This window comes from Diaphorina citri, unplaced genomic scaffold, assembly GCF_000475195.1.
Source record: "Diaphorina citri unplaced genomic scaffold, Diaci psyllid genome assembly version 1.1 scaffold2014, whole genome shotgun sequence".
In the NCBI taxonomy this organism is placed as follows: domain Eukaryota; kingdom Metazoa; phylum Arthropoda; class Insecta; order Hemiptera; family Psyllidae; genus Diaphorina; species Diaphorina citri.
Window position 1 is genome coordinate 3,842 of NW_007379440.1, and position 23,598 is coordinate 27,439.

At 37.4% G+C, this 23,598-nt stretch overlaps 1 protein-coding gene across 1 annotated transcript; it reads left to right on the forward strand.

Moving 5' to 3' along the window:
- Positions 1–702: 702 nt before the first annotated feature.
- On the forward strand, positions 703–19,241 carry LOC103517945 (exocyst complex component 7). Its single transcript, XM_026829866.1, has 15 exons — positions 703–1,274; positions 1,698–1,863; positions 3,317–3,513; positions 6,962–7,149; positions 10,434–10,577; positions 10,635–10,778; positions 10,836–10,979; positions 11,028–11,134; positions 11,373–11,584; positions 11,849–12,028; positions 12,733–12,973; positions 13,711–13,918; positions 14,528–14,633; positions 16,963–17,096; positions 18,737–19,241. The coding sequence occupies exons 1-15, from the start codon at positions 1,209–1,211 to the stop codon at positions 18,837–18,839; spliced, it is 2,340 nt and encodes a 779-aa protein (XP_026685667.1). The 5' UTR covers positions 703–1,208; the 3' UTR covers positions 18,840–19,241.
- The last annotated feature ends 4,357 nt before the right edge of the window (positions 19,242–23,598 follow it).

The window sequence follows — 23,598 nt, forward strand, 5'->3', positions numbered from 1 at the left end:
TCTCTGAAGCCCTTGGTGATAATAATACTTCCATCTCCAATATTATCCTATTTCTGAAAGATATCAATATCTATTCACTAATCTAACTCCTACTCTTTCAATTCTCCCCCCCCCGCCCCCACTACCCACCTCTGACTTTTGTCACTCCAACACCCCGGAGTTCCAACACAGACGGTATCCAGCCCCAAGTCTCCACTGTTTTTTAATGGTGGGATTTATAGCAAAATTCCCACAAAAATCTCGTCCTCAACACGCTCCCCTGTGCCAGATGGAAATGCGAGACAGTCTGTTTACAGAATAACATGCTACATTTCAATTTACATCTGCCGCGGGAATATTCATGCCAAGTGACAAGTGACCAGCTCCATAAAAGACTATAATTATTACACCGTAATATAAATAAAAAGTTACATGTGCGTGCTATAATAAAACTGTTAATAATAATAGGAAGCCTCAAATGAAATTTTAAGCATTTCTATTGAAATCAGCGTTTCAAACTTCCTTTATCAGCGAAGAAAAAAAAATCTGGTGTGAACATCACACGACTTTCCTTATCCTGTTGAATGATGCTTATTTGAGTGTTCTTTTACCTGAATAATAATAGGAAGCCTCAAATGAAATTTTAAGCATTTCTATTGAAATCAGCGTTTCAAACTTCCTTTATCAGCGAAGAAAAAAAAAAGTGGTTGAGCCCCATTCAAATATTCAGAGAACCAATATTTTGTTCATAAATATGGGTGCAGGTTTTACAAGTTACAAGTGGCCAGTGCAGCCTGCAGCACAGTGATAGAGAAAAGAGAAGGCCTACTCCATTTCCTGCTACATTAGACTCATGTTGTCTGTGTCATAGTATGGCTGTATGCCTCTCATCAGATGGGCGAGAAGAGACACAATACTTCCCATTTAGGTGGTGGGTCCACACAAGAACACCAGAAAGTAACACGTTGAAATATTTGCAATCAAATCAAAAGACCAAGTTTTTTCAATGGACCTTCACAGCATGGCAAGCAAGTATGTTACCACTTGGTCGACTGTGTCCCTAATTACCTATTGAATTTTTAGATTTTGTTTCATGATTGTGATGAAGAGATTGTTTCATTTTCTACTTGCTGATCTTACTTGGTACTGAGTTACTGATCGGAGAATTCACAAGGAAAAGAGTACAGCGTGTTAAACTTACACTCTAGCAATCCAAGGTGTAATTTTTAATGGGGACCATGGATTCTTTGTTTACTGAAGAAAAGAAATTGGAGTGCAATTTAAAGCTAGAAAAGGTAAGAGGAATACTAACATTATACAGGTTATGTAGGTAGATGGGAAGGATGAAATCAATTGAGCATTATTAGAAATGTAGGTATTTACATCAACAAATCATATTGCTTAATCCTAGAATTAAATTTGGAGAGTTTAAACTCTGATTACAATTTATTTATTTTATAAGTTTCCATTTATTGGTTTTTCAGAAAAATTCTCTCATCAAATAAATAGTTAACAAATGGTATACCCATCCGAATTTATTTATTTTATAAGTTTCCATTTATTGGTTTTTCAGAAAAATTCTCTCATCAAATAAATAGTTAACAAATGGTATACCCATCCATAAAAGCCGGAGCTTGTGCCACAGATGGGGAGTTCATTAAATATAACATGATCATGGTCATAAAAATAATTTTAACTGTAGGTACCTATATTTTCAGGAGGCTCAAAATCTGGCAATTTTTAAAGAGAAAATGAAAAGAAGTAAACAAATCACTGAAAATATGGTGAACATTTTGTCCTCATTTGAAAATCGTCTTTCCAAATTAGAAGACTCCATTGTGCCAATCTACAATGAAACTGGAAATCTACAGAGACGTCAGTCTAGTAAGTAAATACTACTTAATAATCTTATATTATCAAAACAAGATCCATTCACTCATTCACATTTCATATTCACACACTGATCACTCTATCTCCTGAACTACAACACCTAAAAAGCTGAAATTCAGCTGAAAGCTGAATATTCCTTTTGTGGTCTAGGTGTGCAATAAGAAAGGATTTACTTAGGTATTAAAGTAAAGTAATTGACCCCAAATGATAGTGAGGTCTATGTCTATTGTCTATGTTTTAACTTGACACTTTTGCACTTGGTTTGTCTGAATGATTGTTTGTTCCTCTATAACTCACGATTGCCTGGTTCAAGTCAATGCACACCAATCCTTGAAATGTGGAGTCCCAATACTGAATGGGACTCAGGACCAAACTAAGGTAAATCTAAAAAGCCAAAGTAAAATTTCATTGGACAGGAGTATTTTTTTTCTCTCTTTTTAATTACATTAATTATGTACATACTTATGTTTTTTTTTTTTTTTTTTTGACTGAACAAAGTGAGATCTAATTTTTTTTCTTTTTTTTTGGGATGGGACACCAGCTGTAGCATGTCCACCCTGCAGTATGCTAATCTTTCTCTCATAATATGATTGGAGATGTATATGAGTAAGTATTTTAGGTACTTGTAAAGTACCGGTTTTCAAAAGTACCGGTAAGTACCAGTTCTAATTTGGATGTAATCAATTACTCAAAAAAAAGTAATTGCTTTATCCAGATCGATGAATACAAATACTAAAGGTTGTTCTTTATCTCAGTGGACTTCCATCACCTGTCTTAAGGCAAAGACCGCATCCATTGTTCCTCTTCCCGGCATAAAACCAAACTGTTCCTCTGATACCTACTTCTGTTTCTCTTCTCAGTCGTTTATCCACTATTCTCTCATACAGTGTCATCGTGTGGGACATGAGCTTGATACCACGGTAGTTACTACAGTCTTGGATGTCACCTTTCTCTTTATAAATCGGGACTATTATACTTTCTCTCCAATTGTTTGGCATCTTTTCTTCTTCAAAAACTCTTTGCAACATTCTCCATAACAGGTCCATACCATCCTCCCCCAAACTTTTCCATGCCTCAATTAGTATACCATCTGGGCCTGTGACCTTTCCATTTTTCATACTACTTACTCAGGGCTAATTTCACTTCACTCCTCTCTATTTCATGCACTATTCCTTGGTTCGGTTCTCTCTCTTCTACTGCTTCTCTTGGATTCTCTTCATTCAATAAGGTGTTGATAATATGATGTGTATTAAAAGAAAATATTTAAATAATAATAGATTCTTGAGTGGTGTTCTCTACCACCTAACCCTTAGAACTCCATTATGTGGTCAATTTCTCAAATAAATGCTATGTGTCAACTGGGATTGAACCAGCAACCTCCTGTTTACCAGGCGAGCTCCTTGACCACCAGGAAGTAGAAATATTTTGTTTTCGTTATTTGTTTCAGATATTGATCACACCTTATCATATTTAGACCATGTGATTGGATTCTATAGTATTTGTACTGACGTGGAAAGCATTATTAGGTCTGGACCTGCAGGTCCAAGAGGTCTAGACACTTTCCTTGCTGCCATGACCAAATTAAATCAGGCACAGAATTATTTTCAGAAGAATAATCCACAAAGTGTTGAGTTAGAAAATGTTGTAAGTATAAATACCGTCCAACCTATGGTTTATTATTTTATTTTATTTTTTGGCGGAGTTTAGTTTTGAGAATTTTCTTTCCTTTTTTTTTGACAATACTTTCTTTATTTTATTTTGAACATTTTAAATTACAATTAGGTAAATATAATAAATTGAACAAGCTGGGCCCGTCCCTCCGGGAATTATTTAGCCCGTAGTTTATTCGATCAGTACCTATGTACCTACCTAATTTGTTTAATATTCAGTTTATTATTATTATTGATTTGATTTTTCGATTTTACTTCCATGTAATGATTTAAAATCAAGACTAGAGCCCGTTCTCCCTTTATTCCCAATATAAGGTTTAAGTCACCCATCCATTTATTGGCCTTGCTCGACGTAGCTTAACATAGGTGACGCTAAAACCGGTCTTAAATGATCGACTAAAGTGTTATCCAAAGACTTTCTCGCTTTGAGTTCATAGTTCGTCGCGGACAAGATTTCGAGATCAGAGCTCATTTCGTGTTGCAGAAAACGTGAAAAATCCCCCCAAAACCGTTTTTTTGGTTTTATGGCTTTATGGTTTTCTGGGACAAAATTTGCACCACCATTTTCGTGTTCTGGTAAAAAGACCTTTATTTGACTATATAGGGTCGACCCAGGTTTGGATAAGTCCTTCTATGAGGGACAGACCGACCGACCAACTGACAGAGTGACAGACACCCAAAGCGAATACATAGTCCGTCCCTTATACCTTTTTTATTTATTATTGTAATAATAAAGGAAGGACGGTACTAAAAATAGAGACAAAAAAGAGGGGCCTATTGATAATACCTACGAACTATAAGTTTTGGTACTTTAAAGTTTAAAGAGTTCTTAATAGGATATTTTAATTGCGATTAAAGTGCTCTACAGCCCATTCAACTAAAGTTGGTGTCGGGCTGTAGTTATTTTCTTTTTAGGTTAGATGTAAATATTTAATTTGTGCCAATTAGTGATCTACATTAGTTTTATTATTTATTAATTGCTCCGGATTATATTCAAGATTGACATTTTGTTCTCCATAATTTCTAGATGTTTTTTCAATGCCAATTTTAATACATCTTTACGTCTAATATTTCTGAGTTCTGGAGTTAGTGTGTTGTAAATTTTCCGTCCCAAGTAAATGAAGTGTCTAGTAATAAGTCCTTTGTTAGGTCGTGTTGTACGTACTTGTCCATGTCCAGTCTGTCTAGTATTGTAAATGTTCTCGTTAGTTGTCCATTCGTCAGTGTGTTTAATTGTGAAGAAAGTAAGTTTGTAGATGTATATGTCCTGTAATGTTGGTACTTGTAGTGTCGAGTATAAAGAGTCCTGCATAGGTATTTATTATTATCCCTATCTCAATTTCAACTTTGCTATGTTTTTCCTTAGGGGTTTCAAGTTCAATTATTTGAGTAGGAAAAACACAGCCAAATTGAAATTGAGAAAAGGTTGAAGGAATTGAGATTCAGCATTTTCAGCAGACACGAAAAACTGGGAAAGCACACATACCAAATTTCAAGTCTCTAGCTCTTACCGTTCTCGAGATATTTTGTTTACAGACAGACACACACACACACACACACACACGGATCAATGGCTGAAACTTTGGATTTAGGCTCTAGGGACCTCTGTTTTTTAGGCTCTGTTTTTTACTTTCCTTTTCCTATAGGAAGGAAACACAAGTTACAAGAGAATCCTATTATCCTATAATGTAGTCGGGTTAAATTTTCGATGGTCAGTTTTTAGTGCCAAAACACGTTTTGAGGTCCCTCCCTAGAGCCTAAATCCAAAGTTTCAGCCATTGCGGGTCAAAATTTCGATGGTCAGTTTTTAGTGCCAAAACACGTTTTGAGGTCCCTCCCTAGAGCCTAAATCCAAAGTTTCAGCCATTGATCCGTGTGTGTGTGTCTGTCTGTAAACAAAATATCTCGTGAACGGTAAGAGCTAGAGACTTGAAATTTGGTATGTAGATGTCAAATGTGACAAGGATGCGACACGAAACTTTTGGTTAAGATCGGTGCAACGGTTGGCGGCATTTTACCTCTTTTTGGCGGTTTTCGGTGTAATTTAACAATATATTGGGAACAGTATGAGCTAGAGACTTGAAATTTGGTATGTAGTTTACAAATGTGACAAGGATGCAACTCAAAACGTTTGTTTGAGATAAATGCTGCGGTTGGCGGTATATTGACCGTTTTTTGGCGGTTTTCAGCTATACCGACTAAACGGTTAGAGATATTGTAAAAGTTTGGCTATAAGAACAAGAACACCCAAAATAAGCATCATTCAATAGGATGAGGAAAGTCGTGTGATGTTCACACCAGATTTTTTTTTTCTTTTCCGAAATTTCAAATATTGAGCGAGAAAAACGAGGTAAGCATAAATTCTGGGACACCGTGTATATTTTATAATTATATTATGTTATCTGGTTTGGATGTTGTTGGTTCCCCAGGCAGTAGCATGCAAGGTTCCTCTTCTCCTCAACCCAAAGCCAAGTTTCCATCTCGTCACCATGAATCTTCTACAACGCGCAAGTTCCAAAGTTTAGTGGGGCCTTAATTTTCTGATCTCACCACTTTTATAGGACGACATTTTTGGATAGGAACTTGGCCTTTTTTTCACATTTGTGTTTTTGTGGGCGATTTCACTCCTTTTTTCTAATGCATGCGGTCGTGCTTTGCGCTCCCTTGTATACGATCGAGCTGCGCGCTCCCGGGGTCTTCGCGGAATCGTGCATACGGTCGCGCTTCGCGCTCCCTTGTTTACATTCGCGCTGCGCGCTCCCGGGGCTTCGCCCCTGAGACCTTATATCGTGCCTAAATTTTGTTTCGAAAAAATTAAATCTGAAATATAAAAAACAGGAAAAGTTGTGCTGGCCTGTGGCCTCAAAGTGTGTTCCTCCTGTTAAATCCGCCTGTGGACGGAGCCCAGAGCAACTTTTGCCCAATTTCAGATTTTCCCCTTTACTTACTCATCAAGACCTACCATCCTGCCAAATTTCAAGTTTCTACTACATCGGGAAGTGCTTCATAATTTTGATGAGTGAGTGAGTCAGTCTTAAAATAAGCGATTTTCTAGACCCCTTTTCTACCCCTTCCTTTAAAGCTAAAGGAATTTCGTAGGCATAATAAGCAAGTATAGCTTAACATATGGTCCAAATTTCGTAACAATACGTGCAAAATTACCGGAGTTATGATGGGGGTAAAAATTACCGGAGTTATGATAGGGGTAAATGTTTCGTGTAATATACACACTCTGGCGTGCTGAGGCCGGAACTTGGCCTGGCGCACTGCCGTGCGCCTAGATAAATTATATACTAGTGTTACTGTTATTATTAACTACTATTTTAACATTTACAAAATGGGTAAATATTTGTTAAGAGTGGTGGGCGCGGCACGTGGAAATAATAATTCCATAGACTTGGTCCTATCTCTCTCTGTTTTAGAACACTTTGTTCAATGCTGGAGTGGATTCTTTGAACCGAGAATTCAAAGATCTTCTTCTGAAACATTCTAAACCTGTTCAACCCATCATCTTGCTGGACCTGATTGCTGCTGATGACGAACTTAGTAGCATTGATGCTGCCTCAAGTCATTCCAATAGTGTAAGTAGACATCTTTATCATTGGGAAATGCGAGACAGTCTGTTTACAGAATAACATGCTACATTTCAATTTACATCTGCCGCGGGAATATTCATGCCAAGTGACAAGTGAATCTCGGACCCGTGCCCGAGTATGGCATTCAGGGCCTATGCCCCAGACGATCTCCAACCTCCCCTTACAACCGTCCCAGTCCTCCGGAATCCTATGGCTCAAGGCTATGTGTGACGCCCTATGGCTCACGGCTATGTGTGACACCCTATGGCTCACGGCTATGTGTGACACCCTATGGCTCACGGCTATGTGTGACACCCTATGGCTCACGGCTTTGGGTCTCATTTCACTGCATATTTCGTCTTTGGCGACAATAAGAAAGGATTTTGCGAAAATCTACACCGATCCTGAGATATGATCAATTTTTGATCGCTGAAATCTCCATAAGAAATACACAGAGTGCAGAGACTGCGGGATAGAAAACTTTTCCTCGCTCGCCTAATATTTGAGTTTCGTTTATGTTTTTAGTTTGATAACTACAAGTTCGGCCATGCCTTTTCCACAAGTTTGGCCATGCCTCGGGATGAACTAGCGGGATTCCGGAGCGAAGCGACGGAATTCAGCTAGTTATCCATAAATTTAGCAAACGTTGAACACCGCGAACCGTCAAAAATGAAGTGAATTGAAAAAGTAATATCACCACAAGATATAGGAGTAAAGTGCATGATTTGATATGTCACACGCGTACCTTTGAAAAATTTGTAGTATTCGCGAACACTGTGCAAATCGCCAACAGCGAAATATTGAACGGAGGAACAGAGGAGAAGACGAAGGTGAATGATGAGAGAGTGGAGAAGAAACCTAAGGCGCTGGAGAAGGAAGAAAGGGAGGTGAAAATGGAAGGGAAGGAGATGAAAGAGGAAGAGGAGGACAAGGATGTGGTGGAGAAGAAGAGGAAGAGGTATCTCAGAGTGTCCGGTGGAAAAGATAAAGATTCAAGATGTCAAGTGAGGTAAGGAGGTGAAGGTAAAAGTTTGTACCGATATCAGCAAAGTCAGGCGACGAACTAAGGAGTCCTTATTTACAAACTTATAAGGAGTCACATCACGTCAGTAGAAGTCATGGGGAGTCGAAAAGATGTAGTTCAAAGTTTTCCCACATAATATTGTAGGTAATCTCGTTCATGATTCACGTGACGTGAAAGTAGTGTGACTGTCCTGAACGAAATTGGTGATTCTCATGATTTTTTTTTATTATCTCAGAAAAAACTATGAAAATTAAAAAAAATATTGAGACTATAACGAAGAAAATGCGTTCACTAGATCGTGAGATACAGCTCTCGGAACATGAGAGTCTCAAGCCCGCCGATATCATACCTAGCGACAACACTGTACTCCTGTGATGACGTCATCTACCAATATCGTACGACGCGCTGTGAGCTTATTAGCATAGGGATTTGGGTTAGGGGCTCAAATAGATCGAATAGGTACCTATCTATGCATTTTGTTATCACTATTTTTCAATATCAGCTTAGGTACTTATACCTATTTTCAAATTTTAGATATTTTCATTCCATTTTTTTTATCATGCACTTATTCAAGTAGTTACTTCTTCGTACATGTACATTTATTTATTTTTATTTTATTTTATTATTTTTTTTTTTAAGGGGGTTTTTTTCAAGCCCGCCGATATCATACCTAGCGACAACACTGTACTCCTGTGATGACGTCATCTACCAATATCGTACGACGCGCTGTGGGCTTATTACCATAGGGATTTGGGTTAGGGGCTCAAATAGATCGAATAGGTACCTATCTACGCATTTTGTTATCACTATTTTTCAATATCAGCTTAGGTACTTATACCTATTTTCAAATTTAGATATTTTCATTCCATTTTTTTTTATCATGCACTTATTCAAGTAGTTACTTTTTCGTACATGTACATTTTTTTTAAGGGGTTTGACAGAGTGAACTGTAACTGCTATGGTCTTATCGTCCCGAATTCGAAGAGAGAAGGAAGACAGGATAGGAGAAAGCCAGCCGTTTCCGAGAACGAACATTATCCCATCAGGATAAAATCCGCCCTGGGCGGGAATCGAACCCGCGGCCTAGCGCTTACAAGGCAGACGCACTACCAACTAAGCTAAGTAGGCTGGCACATTTATTTCGATCGAGAAGAATAATATGAATAGTATGATCTCCACATACCAAACATCCCTGCTCAAAGTTCCGCTTTATGTAAACACTACCTACGTAGGTACCTACCTATATGATAATAATAGTGCTTATTTTTACTGCTCGCATAGGACTGATAAGTCCCTTTACTCCAGCAGTAGGCTACTACTATTATTGTGGTCAAATTCTCAAATTATATTGAGGATAAAATTCCATACCTCAGCTGGGATTGAACCCACGGCCTCCTGTTAACCAGTCGAGCACCTTGACCACTACACCACCACAGAATACTCAGAAAAACAGTCAATTTAGCAGATACAAAACGCAAAAACCAAAGAAAACGATGTGATCACATCAGCAAGAGCCAGAAGAATTTCTTTCTTTAATTTCATTATTTTTCCCGCGCATACTTTGGAGACGAATTTCTTAGAGAAGAAATACTTTTTTTAAAATAAATTCTTTTCTGATTATTTATTATTTTTGACGATCTTTACGAAAAAAATACATTTGGACAGTTATATTTTTCATGAGAATCACCTATTCGCGGTTTCCGCGAAAACCGTGAACCGCAAAATTTCGAGTAAGTAGTCGATTATACTTTAAATTTAACGAAAATGAAAATGCAATAAAAAAATCTGGTGTGAACGTCACACGACTTTCCTTATCCTATTGAATGATGCTTATTTGAGTGTTCTTTTACCCTAACTCTTACAATATCTCTAACCATTTTGTCGCTATATCTGAAAACCGCCAAAAAACGGTCGAAATCTGTCCAAAAGCGGTCAAAATACCGCCAAGCGCAGAAACCATCTCAACCAAACGTTTTGTGTTGCATCCTTGTCACATTTGTGAACTACATACCAAATTTCAAGTCTCTAGCTTATACCGTTCCCGAGATATTGTTAAATTACACCGAAAACCGCCAAAAAGCAGTAAAATGCCGCCAAGCGTTACACCGGTCTTAACCAAAAGTTTCGTGTCGCATCCTTGTCACATTTGAAAGATACATACCAAATTTCAAGTCTCTAGCTCTTACCGTTCTCGAGATATTTCGTTTACAGACAGACACACACACACACACACACAGAGTTCTAGTGGAATTCAACTGGGTAATTACAATCTCACTGATTCTGAAGGCATCACAGACTCTGGAGAGTTCTAGTGGAATTCAACTGGGTAATTACAATCTCACTGATTCTGAAGGCATCACAGACTCTGGAGAGTTCTAGTGGAATTCAACTGGGTAATTACAATCTCACTGATTCTGAAGGCATCACAGACTCTGGAGAGTTCTAGTGGAATTCAACTGGGTAATTACAATCTCACTGATTCTGAAGGCATCACAGACTCTGGAGAGTTCTAGTGGAATTCAACTGGGTAATTACAATCTCACTGATTCTGAAGGCATCACAGACTCTGGAGAGTTCTAGTGGAATTCAACTGGGTAATTACAATCTCACTGATTCTGAAGGCATCACAGACTCTGGAGAGTTCTAGTGGAATTCAACTGGGTAATTACAATCTCACTGATTCTGAAGGCATCACAGACTCTGGAGAGTTCTAGTGGAATTCAACTGGGTAATTACAATCTCACTGATTCTGAAGGCATCACAGACTCTGGAGAGTTCTAGTGGAATTCAACTGGGTAATTACAATCTCACTGATTCTGAAGGCATCACAGACTCTGGAGAGTTCTAGTGGAATTCAACTGGGTAATTACAATCTCACTGATTCTGAAGGCATCACAGACTCTGGAGAGTTCTAGTGGAATTCAACTGGGTAATTACAATCTCACTGATTCTGAAGGCATCACAGACTCTGGAGAGTTCTAGTGGAATTCAACTGGGTAATTACAATATCACTGATTCTGAAGGCATCACAGACTCTAGAGAAATTGTAGAACAGAAAATCGTAGATTGTATCTCAAAAGTTATTTCATCCAACTACTTAGGAGTAGGTAATTTATTTAAAAAAATAATAATTAAAAAAAAAAAAATGTACTTTTCATTTTTAGTTCGCACTACCTTTGTACTTTTTATGATATTTTCAGAGATCATTTCTTATAATGGTATTGTTTTGTTCAGGTACTCGGAAAAGTTCCCTGTTTGATCACCGGGATGATGACATAGTGGATGAAACTGAGATGGAGAACTATCTGATAAGTGTGATGGCATTACAACGCCTTATGCTCACCGAGAAGGCACTCATGAGCAATCTCATCATAGAGAAACATAGAGCTAAATTATTCCAAGTTATTATACAGGGTGCTCTAGATGCCACAGTACAAGATGGAGAGGTAATTTAATGAACTATTTCAAGTTATTGTAGATATACATTGTTCCATTGTAGATATACATTGAACATGTTAACACTACCCTGAACAATATAAAGTGTTCGTGTGACATTTTTGATAATAAGGTAACAATATTCTTTTACTTTTGTTTTGTGTCTCTGTTAGTTAACACTACCCTGAACAATATAAAGTGTTCGTGTGACATTTTTGATAATAAGGTAACAATATTCTTTTACTTTTGTTTTGTGTCTCATATGTATATTGCAGAGTATCGCAGCCAAAGCAAAGCGTTGCATAAGTCGTCATGATTTCCAAGCCGTCCTAGTCATCTTTCCCATTCTCAAACATCTCAGCCTTATGAAACCTGACTTTGAGCGAGTGGTAGAAGGCTGCGACTTGAATATTAGAAATCAGTTCTCCAATATCTTGAATACTCTACATGCTACGGTAAGGAACTAGGGAATTTTTTTTCTTCTGTAACTTCTAGATCCCGAGATAAATCTTAAAAAAAGGTAAATCTTTTTTACTGACATCACGGCATACGCTCCCGTACGCGATGAAGTCACATCAACTGTCCCGAGCAAAGCCCCCTTGCAAACAACACTAGCTAGTGTAATGTGTTTGTCACAACTCTTTTTACTTTTTCATTAGAACGGCAAATAAGAATTGAATTTTCGACCTTTTAATATTTAAAGTCACTTTTTTTCGGAGTTTTAACCTCAGATTTGGATTTGTCACTTTTACGTCGGAATCGATAACTTTTATCCAAATGTTACCCAAAGTTCTATTCTCACCTAGATTAGTATAAACAAGTTATCAGGACACTGCCCTTGTGATAGATCGGAGTAAAATTGTTTTTAATAATCGTAAGAATATTTAAAAAATTAAAATGAGATAAAAATAAATAAATTATTCTTATCAAGACAATTTCTCCAAATGTTACCCAAAGTTCTATTCTCACCTAGATTAGTATAAACAAGTTATCAGGACACTGCCCTTGTGATAGATCGGAGTTAAATCTTGTACCCTTACACTTGTACTCTTACATCCATCATAAACATATTAATCTATATTACATACATATACTTCTACGTATTATGTTTCACTAATGATAATTATATGCAATACATGAAATGTGCATCCTATTACAGGGAGCCAAGGCATTGGAGGATTTCATAGATCGTATCAGAACGGACAGTACGTCCAGTCTACCGCCAGATGGTACTGTGCACCAGTTAACCAGTGATGTGCTCGTGTTTGTACAACAGCTGCTGGAATATACAGAAACCATAGCAGCTGTATTAGTGCAGGATGTATCCTATGTGAACGCAATCAATTTGGAGCAACACAAACCTACAGACAAAAATAAAATACTACTTGGTATTTACATCAGTAAGTATGAATTGTACATGCAATCAGCAGTACGATTCACTCAATGGCAGGGTGCCCTCAGTCTCATAAAAGTAACACTAGGTTCACACTGCACGTTTTTTTTTTCCGTCCCGTTTTTTTCACCGTGACAGATTTAATTTTTCAAGTGGCGCATGCATTTAAATTGATTTGTTCACATTAACCAACGTTTTCCGTCCGACGGAAAAAAAAACGTCGGACGGAAGTTTGCACCGTCTTCTTGTCACTAGAATCTGTTCTGACTTCTGCCGTTCAACGGGAAAAAAACGTTGATGATTCAGTGGCACTTGTAATTGAATGAGCTTGTTCACACCTGACGTTCTAAACGTTGTGCGTCCTCTTTCTTCTCTCAGTTTGTTTTTAATTGTTGATTGTTGAGGTAAATTTCCCAAAAAATCATAACTAATAATTTTGAGAGTTTTGATTATTTGAAAGTTTTTATTACTAAAACTTCTAAATACCTACTTTGAGATCTATAATTTACGAACTGGACAACATGAGTTCAATAATTTTGACAGCCATACGCTCCGTACAAAGAAATGTGGGTTCCAGCGCCGCCCTGGTGTCGTATCACGGATACTTCCACAGCATTCTGAGTTATGGCTGTATGTACTGGGGATTTGCTGCGGGCTGCGACGAGATCTTCATCCTTCAGAAAAAGGCTGTCAGGTCTGTATTCAACCTAGGAAGCAGAATTTATGTCGCTTTTGTTTTTGCAGAGAAAATTCTATCGACACTGAATCTAACACTAATTAACAAGTCAGAGTTGTACAGCGACCATGGTGTGAAGTGTTTGTTCCGTGTGAACAACTTTAATTACATTCTCAAAGCATTACAACGATGCACAGGACTGGTTAATATTGTCACTTCCTGTGAAAACACCTATTATGAAATGATCAACACGCATAAGACCACATATCAGCAATGGTAAGATAGATAAGTGACCAAACGATAGAAAAGTGTACCTTTTAACACAACCGTTTAGCATTTGGTTTACATGTTTGAATGTTTGGTCCGCTATAACTTGCCATTGCCTGGCCGGATTTTGATGAAATTTGGTACATGAATTTATAAGATCAAGACATGTCTTAGAAGTCAGTATTGACTTGGGAAAACACCTTTTATTTATTTTATTAAATATAAATGCATTGAATTGAATGTTGATCCTGTTTGGGGCCCCAGGACTGAGCAGGTTCATTTTTGGTCTGACTGACCAATTTCTCCACTAGAGGAGTCATCATAAACCCTTGTGTTCTTTTTGTAAAAATACTTTCGTGAAAAGACCCAAACTCAGGGTATTGTATAAATCTATTGTTAAAAAACTGTTGAAGTGAACCATTCTTAAAACCTCTCTCTTTCTCTCTCTCTCTCTCTTGGTTTTATTTATTGGTATTTAATCTTAGTTTTATGTAGTCAGAATTATAATTAGGGAATTTGAGAAAAAAATGAAGTAAAAAATGATCCGATGTAATTTTTGAGAGGAGCTCACCTCTAAAATAAGTTTTGGCTTGTATTTTAATGGATTTCATTTTACAGTTGGAATCGAGTGATGAGTTTTATTACTGGCTTGGATTCAGAACCAGTTCTAGTCTCTGGCAAGCTCAAGGATAAGGACAAGAACACACTCAAGGAACGATTTTCTGTAAGTGTACTTTGCATAGTCATGTCATCAATAAATCATTGTCTAATAGTTGGCTTGGATTCAGAACCAGTTCTAGTCTCTGGCAAGCTTAAGGATAAGGACAAGAACACACTCAAGGAACGATTTTCTGTAAGTGTACTTTGCATAGTCATGTCATCAATAAATCATTGTCTAATAGATATACTTACATTGTCTAATACAAACCAAAAAACTGATGTGAACTATACACGACTTTGTTATCCTCTACCACTAACTGTCAAAATGCAGTCAAAATACCGCTAACCATTGCACTGATGCAATGTTTGAAAATACTTTTTTATTTTGATTTTAGGTATGGTTTGTGAGAGTGGGCGTCTACCCGTCTACTACAATAACTTTCTTGGTATCCCTAACCCTTTAGTCAGTAAGTTGCTGAAAATCACAAAAAAAAAAAAAGGTTAAAATCTTAACCAAATCGGGTTAAGCTGCACTAATCTTAACCAAGTAAGTCAAGTCATACCACATTTCAAGTCTCTAGCTCATACCGTTCTCGAGATATTTCGTTTACAGACAGATAGACAGATTGCAAAGATCCAAACTAAAAATCCTGCAGCAGAAGTTGGCAAAAAAATAGAGGAAGGCGAGGAAAATTGGAAAATTAAATATGTCAACGGTATTCCTCAATTGATACGCATCAAGGATCATGGAAAAAAGTAAATAGTAACTATGGACAAGGAAATCTAACTGATTTAGGTACCTATTATAGATTTAGTTTTAGTTTAGATTAGTACCTACGTAGCCTTAACATTGTACCACATACAATTGTATATTTGTACAAATAAATATTGATTGATTGAGACCTGCTCTGTGGGATAAAAGTATTGACCAATACATTATCATCAATGTATTTACGTTCATTCTTGAATACTGACTGACGACCGAAAACCTTTTTTTTTTCTGTTTCAAGTGGTAATCAACTGAACGGGACGTTTTTTTTTTCGTCTAGTGTGAACTCAACCGAACGGGACGGTTTTTTCCCGTCCAACGGAAAAAAAACGTCACGGTAAAAAAAAAAAAAAGTGCAGTGTGAACCTAGTGTAAGTAGCTGGTTTGAATTCCAGCGAAACGACATAAAGTGGATGCACCCTAAACCCTATTCAGAAGTAGGAATTCCATTATACAAAGGGGCTCTAATCGACACAATTCTTCTGTGTTGAATATTTTTTTTACATAAGATTACTTATCTCATAATATGATCCGGTTCTAATCATATGTATATCCCGAACATGTTAAACCGTCGCTTTCTAATCCGTTTGTGGGAAGACGGTATATGATTCGGTTCTAATCATATGTATATCCCGAACATGTTAAACCGTCGCTTTCTAATCCGTTTGTGGGAAGACGGTATATAATCCGGTTCTAATCATATGTATATCCTGAACATGTTAAACCGTCGCTTTCTAATCCGTTTGTGGGAAGACGGTATATAATCCGGTTCTAATCATATGTATATCCCGAATCATATGTATATCCTGAACATGTTAAACCGTCGCTTTCTAATCCGTTTGTGGGAAGACGGTATATAATCCGGTTCTAATCATATGTATATCCTGAACATGTTAAACCGTCGCTTTCTAATCCGTTTGTGGGGACAGGATATAATCCGGTTCTAATCTTATGTATATCCCGAACATGTTAAACCGTCGCTTTCTAATCCGTTTGTGGGAAGACGGTATATAATCCGCCGTCCCGTTTTTTTCACCGTGACAGATTTAATTTTTCAAGTGGCGCATGCATTTAAATTGATGTGTTCACATTAACCAACGTTTTCCGTCCGACGGAAAAAAAAAACGTCGGACGGAAGTTTGCACCCCTCTTGTCACTAGAATCTGTTCTGCCGTTCAACGGGAAAAAAAAAGTTTTGTTCCGAGGCTGGGCGAGTGTTTCGCTAACGGTTTTTGTTTTTTTACGAAAGTGGGGTGTTGGCCCAAGTTCAACCTCCGAAGAGGGTGTATTTCGAGTTGTCTAGCTTTAGCCTTCTAGTCAGCGCTACGCCCACCGAGGAGAAGTGTACCGTCCTGCACTCGCAGTCAGACTGCTCCTTGGAAGTACTAGCGCAACTCTTGTCACCCACCTTCGCTTCCATGCCACTGGGACGAGCAGTTTAGCATTTCCACTACTGAGTAGAGAAGGGGACTCTACCAGGCTGTGACCATCGACAGGACTACTTATTCATGTATTACTTATTCATATTATTGAGATGATTTGTGCTTATGTATGTTAATAAATAAATGGTTATATATTGAAAAAAAAAAAAATAATAATAATAATGGATATTATTGTGTTTCAGAGTTTCAATAAGGAGATGGAGGAAATATCTCGTATACAGCGTGGCTATTCCATCCCTGATGTTGAACTAAGAGAAAGTATCAAGCGAGACAATAAGGAATATATACTACCCAAGTACAAGGCCTTCTATGATAGGTAAGATTTGGTCTCCTATACAATATATCATGATAAGTCTTTGTTTTGGAAGCTGAGTAAAAATCGCATTTATTACGATGAAATTACATAATCATGTAAATATGCTCAATGCTGTCACACTTAAAAAAAAAGTGCGTGTTTTTTTACGTGCTGGAAGAAACTGCCGTATATGAAATTAGTCTTTATTTGAAGCTGTTGTAAACTTGACTTAGACAGATTGCAAAGATCCAAACTAAAAACCCTGCAGCAGAAGTTGGCAAAAAAATAGAGGAAGGCGAGGAAAATTGGAAAATTAAATATGTCAACGGTATTCCTCAATTGATACGCATCAAGGATCATGGAAAAAAGTAAATAGTAACTATGGACAAGGAAATCTAACTGATTTTTGCTTAAATCAACCACAAACCACGAGTATTTGTGGTTTGTGGTTGATTCATCTTATACAGAAATCAAATTCTTATTTACTAATGCTCAATCAATCATTGGTCAATAAAATGGATGAAATAAAACAAATGATAGATAAAATACTCCATCTTATACAGAAATCAAATTCTTATTTACTAATGCTCAATCAATCATTGGTCAATAAAATGGATGAAATAAAACAAATGATAGATACTGAAAAGCCACACCTAATACTGATATGTGAATCTTGGTTAAACAAATCCATCCCCGATTCTATTGTAAACATTGATAACTACTCATTTATAATTATAAGAAAAGATAGAATCAATAAGAAAGGAGGAGGCTTATGCATATATGTTATAAAAAAATGTGACAAATTCAAAATAATCTATGAAGAATCCAATACCACATGTATTGGTGATGCTGAAATTCTGGTGATAAAATCCAAATTCAACCAAAAAGATATTCTCATAGGATGTGTATATAGGCCACCTAACTGTTCTGAAAACCATACTAATGAACTAATTTCAGCAATGAAAGAAGTGGTTGAAAATACTGCTCATCCCATCTTGTTTTTTGGTGACTTTAACCTGCCTGGGATTAAATGGGATAATGACATATACAAATGCACAAGTCCAACTGAAGAACTGTTTGCAGATTCCATGCTGAAATGGGTTTATCACAATGCATTACTGAACCAACACGTTTCAAACCTCCTGCTATACCATCACTGTTGGATCCCATTATTACAAATGAACCTGATATGGTGAATGAAATCAAATACCTACAACCGCTAGGAAAAGGTGATCATTGTTGTATTTTATTTAACATTTAACCCAAGAACCGAAAATTCGAGAGTGGGGGTAAAAATCTCGTAGTGGGGATAATCAGCTGATAGGAGGAAATATCTCGTATACAGCGTGGCTATTCCATCCCTGATGTTGAACTAAGAGAAAGTATCAAGCGAGACAATAAGGAATATATACTACCCAAGTACAAGGCCTTCTATGATAGGTAAGATTTGGTCTCCTATACAATATATCATGATAAGTCTTTGTTTTGGAAGCTGAGTAAAAATCGCATTTATTACGATGAAATTACATAATCATGTAAATATGCTCAATGCTGTCACACTTAAAAAAAAAAGTGCGTGTTTTTTTACGTGCTGGAAGAAACTGCCGTATATGAAATTAGTCTTTATTTGAAGCTGTTGTAAACTTGACTTTCATTTCCAGATATTCCACATTACCCTTCTCTAAGAATCCAGAGAAGTATGTCAAGTATACACCAGAACAAATAGCTGCCTTGCTGGACCGATTCTTTGATGTTGCTGCTTAGGATATACATATGTACATGACATGGCGTCATAGTGTGTTTTCCCTCAGAACTACTCACTAAACAGTTCAAGATACGGACAAAGTTATGGGAGTTTGTTGTAAATTTTGTGAGGGTTGTTCCGAGGGGAACGATGGGATGAACTAGCTCAGAATGGGGACATAAAGCAGAGAATTTTCGGTTTGATACAAATAATTCACATATTTTCTTTTTGATTAAACACAAGGAAATCAACGTTAGGTACAAGAAACAGCGGCTTTTTGTACTCGCAAATATTTATTCAAAGTTCTAAGCTTTCTTCTCTCGATCGTTCTCGCTTCGAGCCCAGTTCCCAATTGAAATTGAATAAATTGAATTAATTTTCTATGTCTTTCTCGCGCGGTTAATTCAAACCCAACACCCACAGTCCAATTCCTTGATTTCCTTGGCCAGCCTAGTTAGCTTAGTTGGTAGTGCGTCTGCCTTGTAAGCGCTAGGCCGCGGGTTCGATTCCCGCCCGGGGCGGATTTTATCCTGATGGGATAATGTTCGTTCTCGGAAACGGCTGGCTTTCTCCTATCCTGTCTTCCTTCTCTCCTCGATTTCGGGACGATAAGACCATAGCAGTTAAAGTTCCCTCTGTCAAACCTCTTAAAAAAAAAAAAAAAAAAAAAAAAAAAAAAAAAAAAAAAAAAAAACAAAAAAAATTCCCGCAATTCGGACTATATTGGTTGGTATTGGAAAACTGTACCAAGCTCTCGTTGGTACTTCTCCCTGAACTAAAAGATATAAATATTCAAGAGACTGGACTTTCCTATTCATTCAGAATGATGTATATGACTTAGATCTAAAACATTTTTACTGTTGAGTGTTGTACTTATACAGGGTGGTTCGTGATTTGCGAACCACGCTTATATCTCAGAAACGGCTGGGGATTAAGGAATGAAATAAACGGCATCATGTAGATGAAATTTTGATGATTATAAAATGGCTTTTTTTAAATTTGCAATTTGTTTTGCAAAACGGCCCATTTTTTGCCAATTATAGGTCACTTTTATGGGAACCCCCATTTTTTATTTAATTTTTGGAATCAGCTTAAAATTTTAATTGAAAAAATGTATTCACTCGAAAAAATTTGCTCTGCAAAAATTTGCACAAATCGCGATTTTGTGTGCGTCAGTGACCCCAGATATGATAAATAACGCAGTTGGTCCTGAGTTAGAGCGAAGAATGCCTTACTGTGTACAAACAGATGGATCTCATTTTGAACAGCTTTTATAAATTTGTTTGTTGTTGTTGATTGTTGTTGAAATTGTTAAGTGAATAATACAAAAATTAAAGAAAGAATTAAGAAATTGTTTTTCTTTCTCACATTGTACAGAATTTTTGTAGAGCAAATTTTTTCGAGTGAATACATTTTTTCAATTAAAATTTTATGCTGATTCCAAAAATTAAATAAAAAATGGGGGTTCCCATAAGAGTGACCTATATTTGGCAAAAAATGGGCCGTTTTGAAAAAAAAATTGCAAATTTAAAAAAAGCCATTTTAATCATCAAAATTTCATCTACATGATGGCCGTTTTGCAAAAAAAATTGCAAATTTAAAAAAAGCCATTTTAATCATCCAAATTTCATCTACATGATGCCGTTTATTTCATTCCTTAATTCCCAGCCGTTTCTGAGATATAAGCGTGGTTCGCAAATCACGAACCACCCTGTATATCGCCCATCCCTATAAACGTTTGCGGAATACCTATTACATTTGCGGAATACGTATTAAAAAAGTAAAAATGAAAATTTTTCCAAGTTCCGAGCCTGAGCCGCCTACGGCGGCCAAATTTTTGGTCGAAAATTTTCTATCTTATTAAATTTGGCCCTGGGGATTTATGGCGGGATTCTTTGCACGCGTCAGATGTGCCTCTCACTAATATTTCTGCTGCTTCTTCTCCTAACACTAATATTTCTTATTCTTCTTCTCCTACTCTAGATCCGGCTTTATACTTACCTTCGTCTGCTCCTCTTAGTGCGGTGAATCAGAAACTGAAAACTGAATTTTCCAGCTTTCCGAAATGTTTTAAAGCTGTGCACCTCAATGCTCAGAGTATTCAGCCTCACTTGCACGAGTTAAGAGAGATAGTTGATGAGGTGAGTCTCCATGCTATTCTTGTGTCTGAGTCCTGGCTGAAACCCGCGTTATCCAGTAATGTAGTTAACATTCCTGGATACACACTGCTACGACACGATCGTGTATCTCGACGGGGCGGTGGTGTTGCCCTCTATTTACGGGATGATCTTTCCCACAAGATCATTTCGTGTAGTGGGGTTTCACACGGTCCTTCGTTGGAGTACATGGCTGTGGAGATTAAACTGCAGTTTGCAAAACTGCTAGTGGTAGTTTTGTATAAGGCCCCTAGAGTGTATGATTTAAACACTCTGGATGAGTTCTTAGCAGATCACATTGCTCAATCCGAGCATATCATTGTGATGGGCGATTTCAATGTTAATATGTTGAATCCTTCAGCACTTTTAACATCCCGCCTGACTGAAATCGTATCAACTTATGGTCTTTCAGTCCTGCCTTCAGAACCCACACATCATGGCCTCAATGGAACATCCTCTCAGATTGATCTCACTCTGACAGTACAAACAGAGAGAGTAAAACTCTACATCCAGCTGCCGGTCCCCGGAATCTCGCGACACGATATGCTGTGTCTTGCATATTCGATAAAGGTACCCAAGTATCCTGTGCGTATGATCAGGTACCGGGATTTCCGGCGGTTGGATGCGGATGTACTGTCGGAGTGTCTGGGAGAGGTTAGGTGGATGGATGTCATGTCTGACAATCATATTGATCATGTTGATCAAAAGGCTATGCTGGTCAATGACCTTTTATTGGAGGTTTTTGACCGGGTAGCTCCCATGGTTGAAAAACGGGTTCACTGTAAACGGGTTCACTTCAACAAGTTCACTGTAAAGAATGCAGATTTCTTTTATTTTTCTGAGTCTGTGTTGGAAGACTGGGAAAAGTGGTTTTCTGTTGAGAATATCCATGCTATTGACGTGAGCTTTTAGGTGGTCTACCAGAATTGCAAACATGGCAAGTAGATAGTGGGCACTTTCTTCTTGCTATAGCTGTGGGTTGGACACCTATATGGTTCTGCCACCTTGTAAATTTCTTTTTATTAAGGGTCTACCAGCCCCATTGTATTTTCCAAAAGAAGCAAGGGCAGGAACCAAACTTGATTCCGACTTGATGTTAGTTTGGCAAGACTTGACAAAAGATTTTACTGAATCTTTACATGCAGGGAAATTTTCAGTGACCCTTTTTGTTATAATTTGAAATTGTTCTTTCAAAAGTTCTAGACATTTTTTCTTTTCATCTTCATCCTCTTCAAGTTCATCTGTGCATACTTCACCGTTTTCTTTTTCAATATTCTCAGGAACTTCTGGTACACAAATTTCACCATGGATTATGCTAGAGTCAGTCAAGGGGGTAACACTAGAGTGAACTTGTAATTTTTACACCAGTTGCTGTATTCAAAGAAGAAGAAGAGAGACTTGCTCGGCCGTGCAACGATGACGTTGCTTGACTACAACAGTCCGGCTTTCAGAATCTGATGTTGGGAGGACGTTTATCTTGTGCTGCAGTTTAGTGTAGAGAGGAATCGTGGTTGGTGAAGCTGGATAGTTTTAATGAGGCCAGTGGCAATGAAGTACAATTTCCTTTTAGTTTCTTCATCCTTGAATGGCAGGAATTGCTTTGATGACAAATTAAACTTTGTCACTACAGCAAACTGATATTTGCAAGGATACCATCATATTATCCAACTTGACAGGAGCAGTGACCAACCTCAGAATTGACGAAATAGAAAAACGTCTCTCAAGCTACACAACAATGTTCCAATGTTTACTGGTTCACACTTAAAGAGAAAAAAACACAAGACTTCACTAGTGACTACTAGGAAATAGAAAAAACGTTTCTCATAAAGGCTACACAAACACAAATAGTTTCTTCCTAGAAAGTAGAAAGTAAAACAGTTAAAATGAGAAATGAGATGTCAACTTGGAAAATCTTTTGTAACTTAAGTGACAGATGACATTCGTCTGGCACTTGATACAAGGAAGGTGACTGTACTAGTGCTGCTCGATATGAGCAAAGCTTTCGATTCCGTGGACTTCGATGTGTTGTTGGCAATGTTGGGGAGGATGCGGTTCTCCAGCTCAGCCCTGTCTTGGATTGAGAGTTATGTCAGAGGACGAAGACAACGTGTAAAGCAACATGGACAAGTATCCGATTGGAAAGACATTAGTTCTGGTGTCCCACAGGGCTCAGTTGCCGGTCCATTGCTTTTCTCCATTTACATATCCGGTATTCAGCATGTTTTCCAATTCTGTAAATATCATACATATGCAGATGATATTCAGATATATGTACACTGCTTACCATCTCTTCATCTTCTTCTTTTTCCCCTTTTTACTATCCTATCTTTGGTTGGGTGGAAGAGCTCACTGTGTGAGAATCCTGCCATAAAGCCTTAAAAAAAAAAAAAAAAAAAAAGAATTTACTATCCTATCTTTGGTTGGGTGGAAGAGCTCACTGTGTGAGAATCCTGCCATAAAGCCTTAAAAAAAAATACTCCCCATGTAATAATGCATCATTTAAAAGTGTCCAAAAATTGAACTTTTTTTTAAAAAAAAAAAAGTGCCCAAAAATCGGCCGCCCGGCCGCCGATTTTTCTATAAGTATGAAAAAAAATTATTTTTTTTTTTTTCGAAGGTCGAA

Bases quoted from the DNA above. Each gene is read 5' to 3' on its own strand.
- LOC103517945 (XM_026829866.1), top strand. From the start codon at position 1,209: ATGGGGACCATGGATTCTTTGTTTACTGAAGAAAAGAAATTGGAGTGC. The intron at 1,275-1,697 runs GTAAGAGGAATA...CTATATTTTCAG, and splicing joins GCAATTTAAAGCTAGAAAAG to GAGGCTCAAAATCTGGCAAT. The intron at 11,135-11,372 runs GTAATTACAATA...TGTTTTGTTCAG, and splicing joins TTCTAGTGGAATTCAACTGG to GTACTCGGAAAAGTTCCCTG.